The sequence below is a fragment of the Muntiacus reevesi genome, chromosome 6 (genome assembly GCF_963930625.1).
Source record: "Muntiacus reevesi chromosome 6, mMunRee1.1, whole genome shotgun sequence".
Classification (NCBI taxonomy): domain Eukaryota; kingdom Metazoa; phylum Chordata; class Mammalia; order Artiodactyla; family Cervidae; genus Muntiacus; species Muntiacus reevesi.
Genome location: NC_089254.1, coordinates 92,864,925 through 92,878,886, shown reverse-complemented (window position 1 = coordinate 92,878,886; position 13,962 = coordinate 92,864,925). Strand labels below are relative to the sequence as shown.

Sequence of the window (13,962 nt, the reverse complement as noted above, 5' to 3'; positions counted from 1 at the left end):
TCACTTGAAAAGACCCTGAAGCTGGTAAAGATTGAGGGCAAGAGGATAAGGGAGCGACAGAGGATGAGATGGTTGGATGGCATCACCGACTCAATGGACACGAGTCTGAGAAAACTCTGGGAGATGATGAAGGACAGGGGAACCTGGCGTGCTGCAGTTCATGGGGTCACAAAGAGTTGGACACAACTGAGCAACTGAAGAACAGCAACAAAAGAAAATTAGTGGCTATAAGGCATTGCTTCAGACAGAGCCTACAATCATGTTGGAATTCATGTAAGTCTGGACACAAAGCATCTTTGCTGATACCAACCCTTCAGACCTGCTCTATCTGCTGGAGCAGGGGAACCACTTGCTGGCATACCCCACCACCACAGGGCTGCTTTTCCAGGCTGCGATGGCAAGCCTCAAAGGAGATACTGAAGTGTTCAGATAGGCTGCCTTCTAAGAATCCAGTGGTAGGCCTTCCCAGCTACACTGACTAGGGATTGCAGGAGGAAGCTGCTATATAGACTGTAGGGCCGACCGTAGCTTTCCATGGCTTTAGGGGGCACAGATGTCAATGCCCTGGTGGCCCCGGGACGGCTCACACCTTGGTGCTCTGACTGCCCCGAGCTCGAAGCCTTCCCTTCCAGTTGCCCTGCTCCCCAGCAGATGCCTGGTTCTGGGGTGCAGCCGGGCTGATGTTCCCTGGGGCTCCCCTGTGTTTCCAGGTGCCTCTCTCTTTGGTTTGCTGCCTGGAAGCACAGTCCCTCTGGACAGAGCTTGGCCCAGTGTGGTTTGCTCCCTGCTCTGCTTGCGTGTCTTTAACAGTCTGCTGGATGGGGACCATGCCGTCCTGCTCTGGAGGATCCGAAGAAGTCTCTCCTGTCTGAGACCTACTCCTTCTGTGATCCTCTTTTTTTCTCCTCGGATGCTCGCAGGCAGCAGAGCCCTCTGATGCTGACTCTGCAGAGACCTCCTCACTCTGGGGGGTTCTCCTGTGAGGGGGTTGACCTTCTGGAGTTGCTTGATCACCGCTGAGGGTAGTTGTATTTTCTTGAGATAATCCTCCAGAATCCTGTCTTTTCAAAGCCGGTCCTTTCTTTGACCCGGCTCCCTTCTGAACCAGGTCATCTGCAGGGAGGTTGGCATGGACCTTTTTCCTGGAATAAAGTACGTTTTCCCTTTTCTCTTCCTGGACTTGGGCATCTTTAGGCACTGGTTCAGTGTTGGGTGGCTCAGGAATGTCTGGTGTCTGGACTTTTCCTCTCCGATTCCCTTGAGGGCTCCGGGGAAGGCTGGAGTTGGGGTGTCTGGGGGGCTTGAGGGGGGTTGACTTCCTCTGGGATTCTGGCTGCAAGGCTGCACGGTGGCCTCCAGGTGGCGCCCTTTTCAGGTGTGCGGGCCCTTTAGCTGTCTCTCTGTGGCCAGGAAGTTTTTTTTTCCTAGCTCCTGTGGGCTGTCCTGGCTCGTGGTTTGGGGGTGAGGCATGCGTATCTGGAATCTTCTTGCTGGAGGAGTGGCCTGCCTTGGGAGTCTGCCTTTCCTTGGCAGACCTCGAATCAGAAGGAGCCATGTTCTGAGGCAGCTGTTCTGAGAAAGGAGTGGAAATTCGGGGGAGCTTGATTAAGTGGGTCTCCCCTTCCTGGGGTGGGTGGGGAGCAGCTGATGGCTCCTGCACTGGAGGGCTGATAAGAGGCAGTTTCACCTCCCGGACTTTCTCTTCCTGGACTTGCTGGGGGCTGGGGCCCTGATGGGGGCTCGGGTTGGGGGGCTGTTTGGAATGTGGGGAGCTGATAAGAGGAAGTTTACTGGGGTCTCTGTCCTGAGCTAGCAGGGGCCTGGGAGAGGGAGTCATGGTTTGATCTGAGGCTGTTCCGAGGGCCTCGTCCCTGCTGGGTGACAGGAGTTTGGGCGTGGGCCTCCGACTCTGGAACGGAGCAAGGATCCGGGGCTGGGGCAGCCTGGTGGGAGCCAGCCAGCTTCTGGAAGTCAGAGTCATGGGGTCCCCCCTGTCCTGGGTCTGTGGGGTATCTGTTGAGTCCTGGGGATGTGGCATTTCTGGGTAAGGTGTGTCGACCCGGGCAACCTCTGCTTTGGGGACACCCTGCTCGGAAGGTTCTTGAGAGTCTCCCGGAGGTGGTCCAGGCATGACCTCGTCAGGGCCAGAGGGATCTCTCGGAGGATCATGATGGGAACTGCTGGCTGGCAGGATGGCTGACCCGGTTTCCCCTTCCTGGATTCCCTGGGGGCCGAAGGATGCTGGGTCAGATCCCTGTGGAAGTTCAGAGCCGGGAGGGCTGCTGGGGGTTACCCTGGCCTCCCCTGATTCTTCATCCTGAGCCAGCTGAGGGCCCTGGGCTGGCGGTGGGTCAGGATGCTGAACAGGCCCTTGGGAAGGAGTGGTGGCAGGCTGCCCCTCTTCACCTGCTTTCACCTCGGATGTCCGGGCCTCATTCTCAGGCAGATTTGTGGTTGCTGTTTTTGAAGAAAGAGCTGATTGTTGAGCATCGCCTTCCTTCCGGTTTGGGGATAAGTCTTGGGCCTTCTGGGGAAGACCAGGTGCTGACGGGCTGGGCTCTGCAGGAGGCTCAGTGCCGACCTGGCTCTCGGGAGAAAGCCGCTTTTGAGGGGCTGCTCCCTCCTGAGTCAGCTCCTGGTTCTGGGAGGGAGCTAGGCTCTGATTTTCAGGGATCTTTGTGGGGATCTGCATTCCAGAGAGATGCTCTGCTACCTGGCCATCCGCTTGCAGTTTTGCCAAGCGCCTTGGGGATGGAACCAAGTGTGCTGGCACCCCAGAGGCAGTCTTCTTGCTAGAGGGAGCTCCTGCTTTAACATAAAAAGAAGTTAGCTAGAAAACATCTTAACAAATGCAACAATGTAACTTTAGAAATTAATAACCAAAAATATCTTTCCTCGGTTTGTTGATGCACATAGGACCTTGAAAAGAATAAAATTACAATATAGAAGAATTTAACGATCCTTCCTCCTTGGTATACTAAGTGAGTACAATTCTCTTATTTAAGGGAATCAGAACAATTTTGGGGCTTCTCATGTGGTGCTAGTGGTAAAGAACCTGCCTGCTAATGCAGGAGACATAAGAGACGCGAGTTTGATTCATGGGTTGGGAAGATCCCCTGGAAGAGGAAATGGCAACCCACTCCAGTATTCTTGCCTGGAGAATCCCATGGACAGAGGAGCCTGGCAGGCTGCAGTCCATGGGGTCGCAAAGAGTCAGACACGACTGAAACGACTGCGCATGCAGAGTAATTTTTAGACAAATGAAAGCATAAACGTTTATGAATAAACATGAAGCGGCTTCTTCACAGAACTGACATTTATATTCAGGTCTGAGAATGGGCCAGAATATTTTCTAAATGAGTGACATTTTCATTTCACCAGCTTAGAGGTCAACGCTGCTTTTCACAGTAGAAACTAGAGGATGGACAGCTAAGCCAGACCAAGTCCGATTGGTTTCCCTGTTCAGTGGCCTTTTTCCTTGTCCCATAAAGAAACTGCGAGCTCTGTGATGAGTACCCAGCATGGTGCAGAAGCTCAGAAGGCACTCAGTGAGTGATGAATGGAGGGAGGAAGGAAAGAACAGATCCAGTGGGATCCCACAAGGTGCCAGGGCTCAGGGACATGGCACCTGAGGCTCCACCGTCCAAGCTGCTACTCCATCTCCACTCCACCCACCCCCCCAGGGCAACCTCTTCCCATCAGGTCCACCCTGGCTTCAAAGGTGACTCCCAGAGGCCAACATCCGTGCCGATGTTGCAGAGAGGGGCTGCCTTCTTCAGTCACCTGCATGAGAGCACACGTGAGTCCGGTCTCCTGGACACAATCACCTCAGCAGGCACTCGTTCAGGACAGGACCCCTGGTGTATTCTGGTGGCCCAGGGATCGCTGTAACCCAGTCTTTAGGACACGGCTCTGAAAGGCTAGTGGTCAGAGGCGGCACTCCAGTCTGGAACAGCCTTCAAGAAACCAGCCTCAGCTGACCTTGGGGGAGACTGGCTACTCAGAGGCCAAACCACATCAGACCTCTGAGGGGAGCCCAGAGTGGTCCATCTCCAGGAGCCTACCGGGCTCCTGGCCACCAGTCCCTCTCCTGCCACAATGCGGGACGCGTTCAGACCACTCCGGGTTCTCTCTGAACCTCCTAGTCTGGGTGTGCACCCCGTGCATCCAGTCAAGTCAGAGGTAACCAGGGACAGGAAGGAGAAGGGGGTCAAGGAAAATTTTGCCATGTGGGCAAATTTTCTGAGGGGCGGCCCTGTTCATCATTCTTAATATCCTAGTTTATAACAGTTATAAATTAAAATACGAACTTAGTCAAGAAACAAGGTTAAAATAAAATACAACAGTTAAAAAATATATCTAGAACAGGCAGGTTCATAGAGACAGAAAGTAGATTAGAGGTTACCAGGGCCCAGGGGTGGGGTGTTGGTTATTGTTGAATGGGTAAAAAGTTTCTGTTTATGGTGATGAAAAATACTTAAAATAGGTAGTAATTATGGTTTGCAACATTGTGAATATAAATGATACCTTTAAGGCATACACTTAAAACGGTTAAAATGGCAAATTTCATGTTTTAACCACAATAAAAAGTATTTAAAAAAAAAATTCTAAGAATGGTGAAATCCAACACTGAAAATTCTTTGAGCCCTCCTGGTTTCCAATAATCAGATACACAAGGATTTTTCCGCCCCACTTTCACAATTTAACCATTCATATAACTTGGCAAATGATACCAGGCCCCTCATTAGAGATAAAGGCACCACTTTATGGACTAGTAAATTGCTCAGTTTTCCCCTTGCTAGACTCATCATCGCCATCATCATTTTTCTCTATCATTAGTCAGAATTCTGAATAATGATTTTCAAATAAAATGTTGTTTTATGATCTCTGTAGTGAGAACTCAGGGTGGTGGTTGGATCAGCTTTTTAAAAGCTTTACTGGAAGTACTGACAATTCCAGAAATCACTTGTAAAGAGACAAAAGAAACCACATATACTGGGTTGTGAATATAGTGAGTTTTCCCTTATTTTATACACATTATATTGTTTACTCAGGATTTTTTTTTAACCTCCCTGGTTTAGAAATGAATATTACCTGTATTGTTGGGTGGGGGGGAGGCAATTCTGTACCTTAATTGATATAGGATGGCATCATCGACTCAATGGACATGTGTTTGAGCAAACTCCAGGAAATAGCGAAGGACAGGGAAGGCTGGTGTGCTGCAGTCCATGCGTTGGGGAAGAGTTGGACATGATGGAGAGACAGAACAACTAAAGAACTTGAGGGTTTACAGTTACTCTGTGCCCAAAGTTATTATTTTATATTTACACGCACTAAATGAAAATTGAACTAGTCTCTCCTCCAGTGAAGGTCTGCACTTGTGGGTCTGGGCTGATGGGCTGCTATACTCAGAACTGATAAAAACTGGACTTACTTTCTTTACATCATTCCACTCTCACATCATTAAGTGTAGAATTTAAAATTGCATTCTCAAGTACAAATTAGTAACATGAAATTACTAAAGATAAAGCTATGTATTAGCAATTCAAATGTTTGGCAATCATTTTCCATTTGCATTGACAGAGGATCACTGCTTCTATGAAAACACCATTGGCCATCAGATTTTTGTCTGCAGTGCACAGTGAAGCTGACCGTACAGATGGACAGTTCAGGCCCATTGCAGAAAACCTCAGCTCTGGAAGAATAGATTTTAATGTGTTCCAGAATATTATATATAGTTGTATTGGGTTTTGCTTCTTAGAAAAGGGAATGTTAATCAAATTAATGATTATTGGTGAAAGTTTGAATGAAAAACTGAGGTTTCCTCTTTCCAGTTCAATTTTTTAATTGCTAAGGCAAAATTGGCTTCATAGACTCTTAAATATTTTTAATTTCAATTTCTTACCTCTGACAGCTCAATTATACATGAAAGTGATTCCACCGTACTAAAATTATGGAGTTTTGCTTTTCGGGATTCCATTTACATGCATGAAAGTAAGGAAAGTCTTTATATAGATATACCTAAACCACAGAACTTTAACTCAGAGTGACCCAGCTCAGAAGGGAGGCCGAGAATTGTGAGCCAGCTGAGCCTGTGGCAGTGACCCTCTGGTGCTCTGGACCCTTCTCAGGGAGTCACGAGGTTCATCTTAAGGTGATTATGGCGAAGCCTTGCTCTCCTGCAGTGAACCTGTTACCATCTGCTCCACGCTCCCTGGCGCGCACCTCGCCGCCCGGAGACTCAGAGGGGCCGCTGGCTCCACTCTTGGGCCACTAGGGACAATGTATAAGCTTCTTAATGAGGACTGTGTTAATTAGAATTTTTAAATACTTGAATAATATCTGGCCTCCACAAAATCACTTTATGTGCAAATTTATCCTTAAACCATCAGCTGAAAAAAATACCTTCTTCTGCAGACAAACTGCATAAATCATATAGAGTGTTTGACTCCTAAAGAAAATACATGATTTTCCAAATAGTAAGCCTGTCAGGAAAACTGGGGTCTATCAAGGCCAATGATTTGATATAGTAAGTACAAACCCTCCCATCTACTATTAGAAGCTGGGACTCTATTAGTCAATAACTGGACGGTCCGATTTCAGGTATTAAATGTATCAGAGAGTGAGAACACTTCCCCAAATTCCAGAAGTCATGCTTTTCATTAAATCAGATAGGTCTAACCTAATTAGTCCAAATAAATGGAGTTTCATAAAATCATTTAAAACAGAAGTCTATTTCCTTATGCACACATTATCTGGTCTATTAATTTGCCAAATGGCACATTGCAATCACCAGTCAGTGTTCCTGATGGCTGCAGAGTAAGATGAGCTGTGTTGGGGGGGGCCGGGGGGTGGCCACATCCCACACCCCATCGCCCTGGTGCTAAGTCCTGCTCGGCAGTCGCAGTTTAGAGGTACCCTCGGTGCTCCTGGGTCTCTGCTGCTCGGAACTGCTCAGGCTCACGGGGCTGACTCATGGTTCTCCCAACCCACGAGGGGCTGATTTAAAAGCCAGAGACACCAACTTATTAATTTACAATGGGAGATGGACCTGGTGCAGGGATGGGGCAGGGTGCTCTCACCTAGGGGACAGCCCCATAGGGACAGGTCCACGCAGGGGACCAAATTAAACATCAGAGGTTGCTGGGCTGGCTAGCAAAGATTTAAAGCAAGGGGAGCCATATTTCCTCAAGAGAAACTTACATGGAGCTTCCACGGAAGCCTCATGAGATACACAGTACAACTGGATAGGCGAAGCTTTCTAAAGAACAGAGCCTGATGCAGAGGGGGCAGCCAGGCAGGGTGAACACTGCCCACCCCTCACTGGACGTGCCCCTCCACGAACTGAGTGAAATCTTCCCTCCTCCAGGGGTGCCCGCTTTCACAGCCTGCACTTTCTTCTGGCATTTTCTATCACTTGTCTCCTATGAGACACACCCTGGAGGAAAACGCTGGTCATTATATGTTGGCTGCTACCATTTTCCCACCAATCTCATTCCAGGATTCCAAGGGCACCTCACCTCGAGAAAGTGTGTAGAGTTGCAAAACAACACGGTCAGTTTGAACTTTGGCAAAAACTGCGACCTGACCTGCTGCTGGCTGGCCAGGACACAACCCAGCCAGCAAGGTCCTACTGGGCAGGGTCACAAAGGCTGAACCACACGACTGACCACCTTAGCGTGCACAAGCATGAATAAAGGTCAGTCCATCGAAGAACTTCTTTCGTGAGGGCATTCTTTGATGATGATGATGATGATGATGATAGTAAAACACCTGTAACCTAAAATTTGCCATCTTCACCATTTTTAAATGGATGGTCCAATACCATTAAGCACACCTACACCATTCTCCAGCTGATCCTCAGAACTCTTTCCATTCTTGCAAAACTGAAACTCTGACATGGTTAAACAACATTCCGTTCCTCTCTCTCTCCCAGCCCCTGGCAACCACCCTCCTTCTTTCTGTCTCTATGATTTGTCTAGTCTGGGTACCTCATATAATTGGAATCATGCAGTATATGTGTTTTTGTGGCTGGCTTTTCTAACTTAGCAGAATGTTCTCAAGGTTTATCCGTGCTGTAGCAGGTGTCAGAATTTCCTTCCTTTTTAGGCTGAATCATATTCTGTTGTATGTACAAACCATATTTTGTTATGCATTCATCCATCAATGAATGCTTGGGTCACCTCCACTTTTTGGCTATTGTGAATAATGCTGCTGTGAACATGTAAAGATATCTGTGCAAGAACTTGCTTTCAGTTCTTTTGGGTATATACCCGGCAGTGGAATCACTGGATCAGGTGGTGTTCCTATTTTTAACTTTTCTCAGGAACCACCATACTGTTTTCCTTAGCAGCTACACCATTTTACATTTCTAATTTCTCCACATCCTTGCCAGTACACTTTCTATTTTTTGTTTTGTTTTTTTCTCGTGGTAGCCATCCTAATGGGTGCAAGGTGGACTTGGGGGAAAACTGTTAAAGACGTCTCAAAATACTCATGTACTGAAATTCTAAGTTAGGGCTTTAGAATTCCTAGATTCCATGGAGAGGCACTCACATATCCCATTTTATTTGCTGCACATGATTTGTGAGGCAGGTGGGGAGCATTAACTCCATCTAACAAGAGGGCAAACTGAAGCTCAGAACAGCGAATCAGCCTGTCCCAGGCTCACATCCTCTTCCATTATACTCTGGAGGGCCACATTTTGAGGACCAGAGCAGCGCAAACAAAGAGGGAAAGAATCTCTTGGACTGAACAATGCTGTCAGGCAGAACACCACCCCAGCCCCTAAGGAGCCAAACTTCCAGAAGGCTGAGTTCTGAACCGTGGGACTGACCCGTATCTACTAGTACCAGCCTGCAAGGTACTGACCAGCACATCCTCAAAGGACAGTCCTCTGAGACCCATTACGGTCACCCTGACAAATAGACGGACACATGCAGAGGGGCTGATTCACAGCTTGCTTGTGGGGACAGTAACACCAGAGGAAGGACAGGGATTAAAGAGTAAGGACCAGCTTTGGAGGACTTCCCTGGCGGTCCAGTGTCTAAGACTCTGTGCTCCCAATGCAGGGGGCCCAGGTTTGATCACTGGTCGGCGAACCAGATCCCACATGTGACAACCAAGAGTGTGCACAACTAAAGATCCTGCATGCCACAGCTAAGATCTGGCACAGCCAAATAAACAAATAAATTTTGTTTCTTTAAAAAAAAAAAAAGAACTAGCATTAGCCTGGTTGATGAGTCCTCAAATAACAGCCCATGGATTTGTTCTCCTTTCAACACAAAATAAGTTGCGGCAGGAAGGGACAGGACCGTACCTGTGGTTGGAACCAAACTCGTGGCAGTTACCTCAGAAAACCCAAGGTATCCTCTAATGAGCTTACTCAGCTTTTGGTAGGCAACATCCAGATCATCTGTAGCAGAGGAGAGAAGGTACTTCAGCAACAGACGTATATCAAAACAGAGCCAATCTGTGGCAATAATTTTTTAGCTAGATCTAATTGCATGAATATCGTGGTAGGCAGAATTCTAAGACCCAGTGACACTTCACCCTTGCTTAATCACACACACACACACACACACACACCTTGAGTGTGGGCAGAACCTGTGAATCTGATGAGCAATGACTCCTGTGGTTTTATGGCATCAGGGACTTTTGCAAACGTAATTAGGGTTATTTATCAAGATCCTCATAAATAATTTACTATCCTAATAATAAATATCCTAGTAAAATATCCCAATAAATAACTTATTATCGTAATAAATAATTTGGGTTATTTATGAGTTTGGGCTAATCAAAAAGGAGATTATCCAGGTGGGCCTAATCTAATCATATGATTCCCCATAAAAGGAAACTTCTCTGTTTGGAGAAGTGTGAGGACACTCGAAGCATGAGGAGGAACTTAATGAGCTGTTGCTGCCCTGAAAGAGGAGGGGGCTACATGCACAGGACCTGAGATCAGTCTCTAAAAACTGAGAGTCACCCCTGGCAGCCAGCCAGCCAGCAGTCAGCAACCTCAGTCCTACAACCGTAAGAAACAGCCTTCAGTCAACAACAAGAACATACTCTGGAGCAGGTTTTCCCCCAGTGATCTTATACTTCAAAAATAGAACTTTGCTGAAAGTTACTGACCTGCATTGATTACTGCATCAAAGTATCCTGGATATTCCTGATTAATTTTAATATAAAGGTCCACTCTGGAGACAGCAAATTCAATCTCTACACGACTGAATAATCCTTTTCTCCTCAAGTAGCGCTCATATTTTTGCTTGTCCATGGGTACCACCAGGATATATCGAGGCTCAAAATAGGAATGTTTTAAACTTCTTACACCCTATGTATTTAAAGAAAAGATAGTAAATTAGAAACAGAGACACAATTTAGAAATCATTTAGGGAATATGTGACAACATAGGTTTAATAAGTAGTGTTGTACTGAAGAATTTGTTTATTCTGTATAATTAACTATTGTTTTCCTAAAAATTCCCCAGGATTGGGTTACTTCTCTCTGTGAATCAAACATTACGTTATCATTAGAAAAATGAGAATTCATCCTACCTGGTTATCCTTTAACCATTCTAAGGAACATGACTGTTAAAAAAGAAAATTGCTAGAGACAAATAGGTATGCTCACCGAATACTGCATATTTATAACTGAAAAGCAATTTCAATTCTACTTTTCAAAAGGCATCCTTGCAGCTGCAGGAGACAGATCCTACCAGAGAGAAAGGCTCCTCTGTTTCCCCTCTGTCATCAGTTTGGTCCCTTCCTGTTCCTAAATCAGCAGCCTGGCGGCTGGCTGGCTCCTGTTACATCTCACAGCCGGTACCCAGAGCATGGGAAGGCCAGGCTCCTGGTACCCTGGTAACCGGGAGCCCACACAAAGCAGGGAAGCAGCGGTAGGCAGCAGTGCGCTGAGGAACCGGGGGCCTGGGTCAGGACTGCAGCTCGCCGGCTGCTGTGACTCTGTGCCAACTCCTCTGTGAAATGCAAGTTCTTTCAAATGGACTCTGAAGTTCCTTCCATCTCAATCCAACCATCAGTAGTTTAACTCAGTGTTCAAAATCTTTGTTTTTAAAAATTCAAGGGGAAGAAACAGAGACTTAAAAAAAAAAAAAACCAACAGTGTCTAAAAGGGTCAATGACAAGGAGAGTTTGGAAAAATGATTTAGCTGGGAAGAACCAGGAATAAAGCCTGGTTTATAGACTCAAACTCCTGGCAATGAGCAGGAGGACGCTCTCAGGGAGAAAAAAAGTAAAACAGGAGCCAGAACTCAGAACCGCTGAAATGGAAAAAGGTAGTCACTGGAGCTGGGGAGTGTCTGCACTCAAAGATGCATACTTTTTGTTTCTGCCTTGTTCTAAGGAAGACATTTTCTGGGAAAGGTCTTTGTTGTTGTTGTTGTTGTTCTGGCTAATTAGCATAGAAACAAAGTAAACCTTCTCAAGGATGAACAACCAATCCATTGCAGGAAGATAAGAACTGCAGGGTTTTAAAGTTAGAAAAATTAATGAGCTGGAAGAAAGGTGAACACTTTCACTGAAGCGAGGCAACACTTATCTCCTGGAGGGTAGCCCACCAGGCTCCTCTGGCCAAGGGATTCTCCAGGAATATGAGGCCAAGTTGTCATTCCCTTCTCCAGGGGATCTCTCAGGTGCAGGGATTAAACCCAGGTCTCCTGCATTGCAGGTGGATTCCTTTATTGTCTGAGCCGCCAGGGAAGCCCTTGTGGGGACTGTGTGTGTGTGAGTTGCTTAGTCGTGTCCGACTCTTTGCAACCCCATAGACCGCAGCCCACCAGGCCCCTCCGTCCATGGGATTCTCTAGGCAAGAACACTGGAGTGGGTTGCCATTTCCTCCTCCAAAAGAAACTAAAGAAAGAAAGAAAGTGAAGTCACTCAGTCGTGTCCGACTCTTTGCAACCCCATGGACTATAGCCTACCAGGCTCCTCCATCCATGGAATTTTCCAGGCAAGAGTACTGGAGTGGGTTGCCATTTTCTTCTCCTAGACCCACACAAAAGTCCAAAAAGGGATCACAGTCTCCTGCTCTTCAAAGTCAGAGAGGAAAAAAATTTAAGGGAGAGGTAGTCGATAGTAACGGAATACCTGACTTACCTAGATTTTGTTTTCTGAGTGTTTGGTCTAATGGGATCCTTTTAATCACTTTTTTTCTTTCTGACTAAAAAAATGTTACACTGTTCAGAGAAGGTAACTTGAAAAAAAATCAACTGTATTTGAAGATCTCAAATATTTAATATAACTACATATTTTTTAAAACAAATGAGTTGGATATTCCTGGTTTTACACTGGAGTCAATTTGAGAGAGGCTTCTGTATATTCTAACTCCAGAAGATCACTGTGGAAAGACGGGATATTGGGGAAGAGAGAAAGATCTGCTGAAATCTGAAAGCCTAAATTGCTAAAAAAAAAAAAAAATATATATATATATATGGAAAATGGTAACCAGTGAGCAGCTGAAATCAAACACCAGCCTACCCTAGGCATCTCCCCTGGAGAAGGGAGAGACAAGCTCAACAGCAGGGACCTGCCACTGTCCTGTGAGGACAGGGAACGACCTTCACACCCTGTGGGAAGCATTTTCTCTGATATCACTTATAGAAACAGAGAACCATGCTCTTAAAAGAAAAAGGGATAATTTAGAGAGGAAATAACTCAGAAAATAAATCTTGAGTGGCTGTTTTATTCCATAGCATTTGGGTGATGTCTTGTTATCTAACTCCAGTTGAGTTATTTATATCTTGCTAAGCTAATTAAAAACTTAAAATTTCACATTATTATTACTTTTTAACTTTTTGACCATGCTATGTGGCATGCAGAATTTTAGCTCCCTGACCAGGGATCAGACCCGAGCCTCCTGCAGTGGGAGCATGGAGTCTCAACCACTGGACCACCAGGGATGCCCCCCAAATCTCACCTTCTGTATGCATTCCTTTCAGGCCTAGAAATGTGCTGCCTGCACACCATAGCCTCCTCCCCAGTCCCAAATATATACACAGTTTTACACACTAAAAAGAAATTGATTGAATGGAAAGTACTTACTTCTATTTCCATATGAACACAGCTTGCTAAGCCATCCCTCGCGATACCTTCTATGGTGTCCCTACTTAATCCGTACTTGTGATTACCATAATTATAGGTTAGAATGAATTTCCCCTGCAAGGGAAGAAGTAAAAAGACTTTCCAATAACAGCTGCCATCATGGAATTTAATATAAATTAAATGACGTGATGTCTTCTTTCTATATGAGTCCATAAAACTTACAAATATTAGCAGTTACATAAGGATGACAATGGGTTTAAGAAACTTAATATCAAACTGTGATGGAGAAATTTCATTCAGAATTCCTAGCTGGCAAAAAAAAAAAAAGAAAAGGCTTTTGGAGATAATCTGCTGACCAAATGTCAGAGGAGAGTGAAGGCAATGAAGCTTATGGTAAACAGATCATTCTGCTCACTGACCCACTTCCTGCCAAACGTGTGCTATAAACCTTCATTACGGAGAAAGCAAAACTAATAGTTCACTTTGTGTCTCAGCCATTTTGGCTCTCCCAGTGCACCAGCTCTCCCCGCAAAGCTTCCATTCCCAAAGGCCTTGCTCTCCCAGATAAGCCTGAAGGCCGTCAATTACAGCCACATCCTCAAACCTTTGCATCCAGAGATAAGCAGTAAAAAACAGACCCCTCCTGCTTTTCCTCATAAACACAGCTTTTTATTGGAACTGCCCCAAATGTATTCAGCATTGTGTGTGCCCTCGAGACATGTGAGGTATAAATACTGCCTTCTCTTTATATTCTGGAAGCCCAGTTCTTTCTGAAACTGTAGTCATGTGTAAAAAAGAAAGAAAAAAAAAAGAACTAGCAACATCTCTCAAAATTGTCTTGACTTTTCCTTTGATGATATGATATTTACTAACCACAAGGTGTATGCTGATGACAACA

The 13,962-nt window shown here is 45.8% G+C and overlaps 1 protein-coding gene across 1 annotated transcript in view; it reads right to left on the bottom strand.

Moving 5' to 3' along the window:
• LRGUK (leucine rich repeats and guanylate kinase domain containing) overlaps positions 1-13,962 on the bottom strand; it is a 96,613-nt gene that overhangs the window by 25,835 nt on the left and 56,816 nt on the right. The window contains exons 13-15 of the mRNA XM_065939815.1: positions 13,065-13,178; positions 10,135-10,336; positions 9,320-9,415 (exon numbers count right to left, since the gene is read on the bottom strand). Of these exons, the coding sequence (XP_065795887.1) occupies positions 9,320-9,415; positions 10,135-10,336; positions 13,065-13,178 (412 nt within the window). The remainder of the gene's footprint in view (positions 1-9,319; positions 9,416-10,134; positions 10,337-13,064; positions 13,179-13,962) is intronic.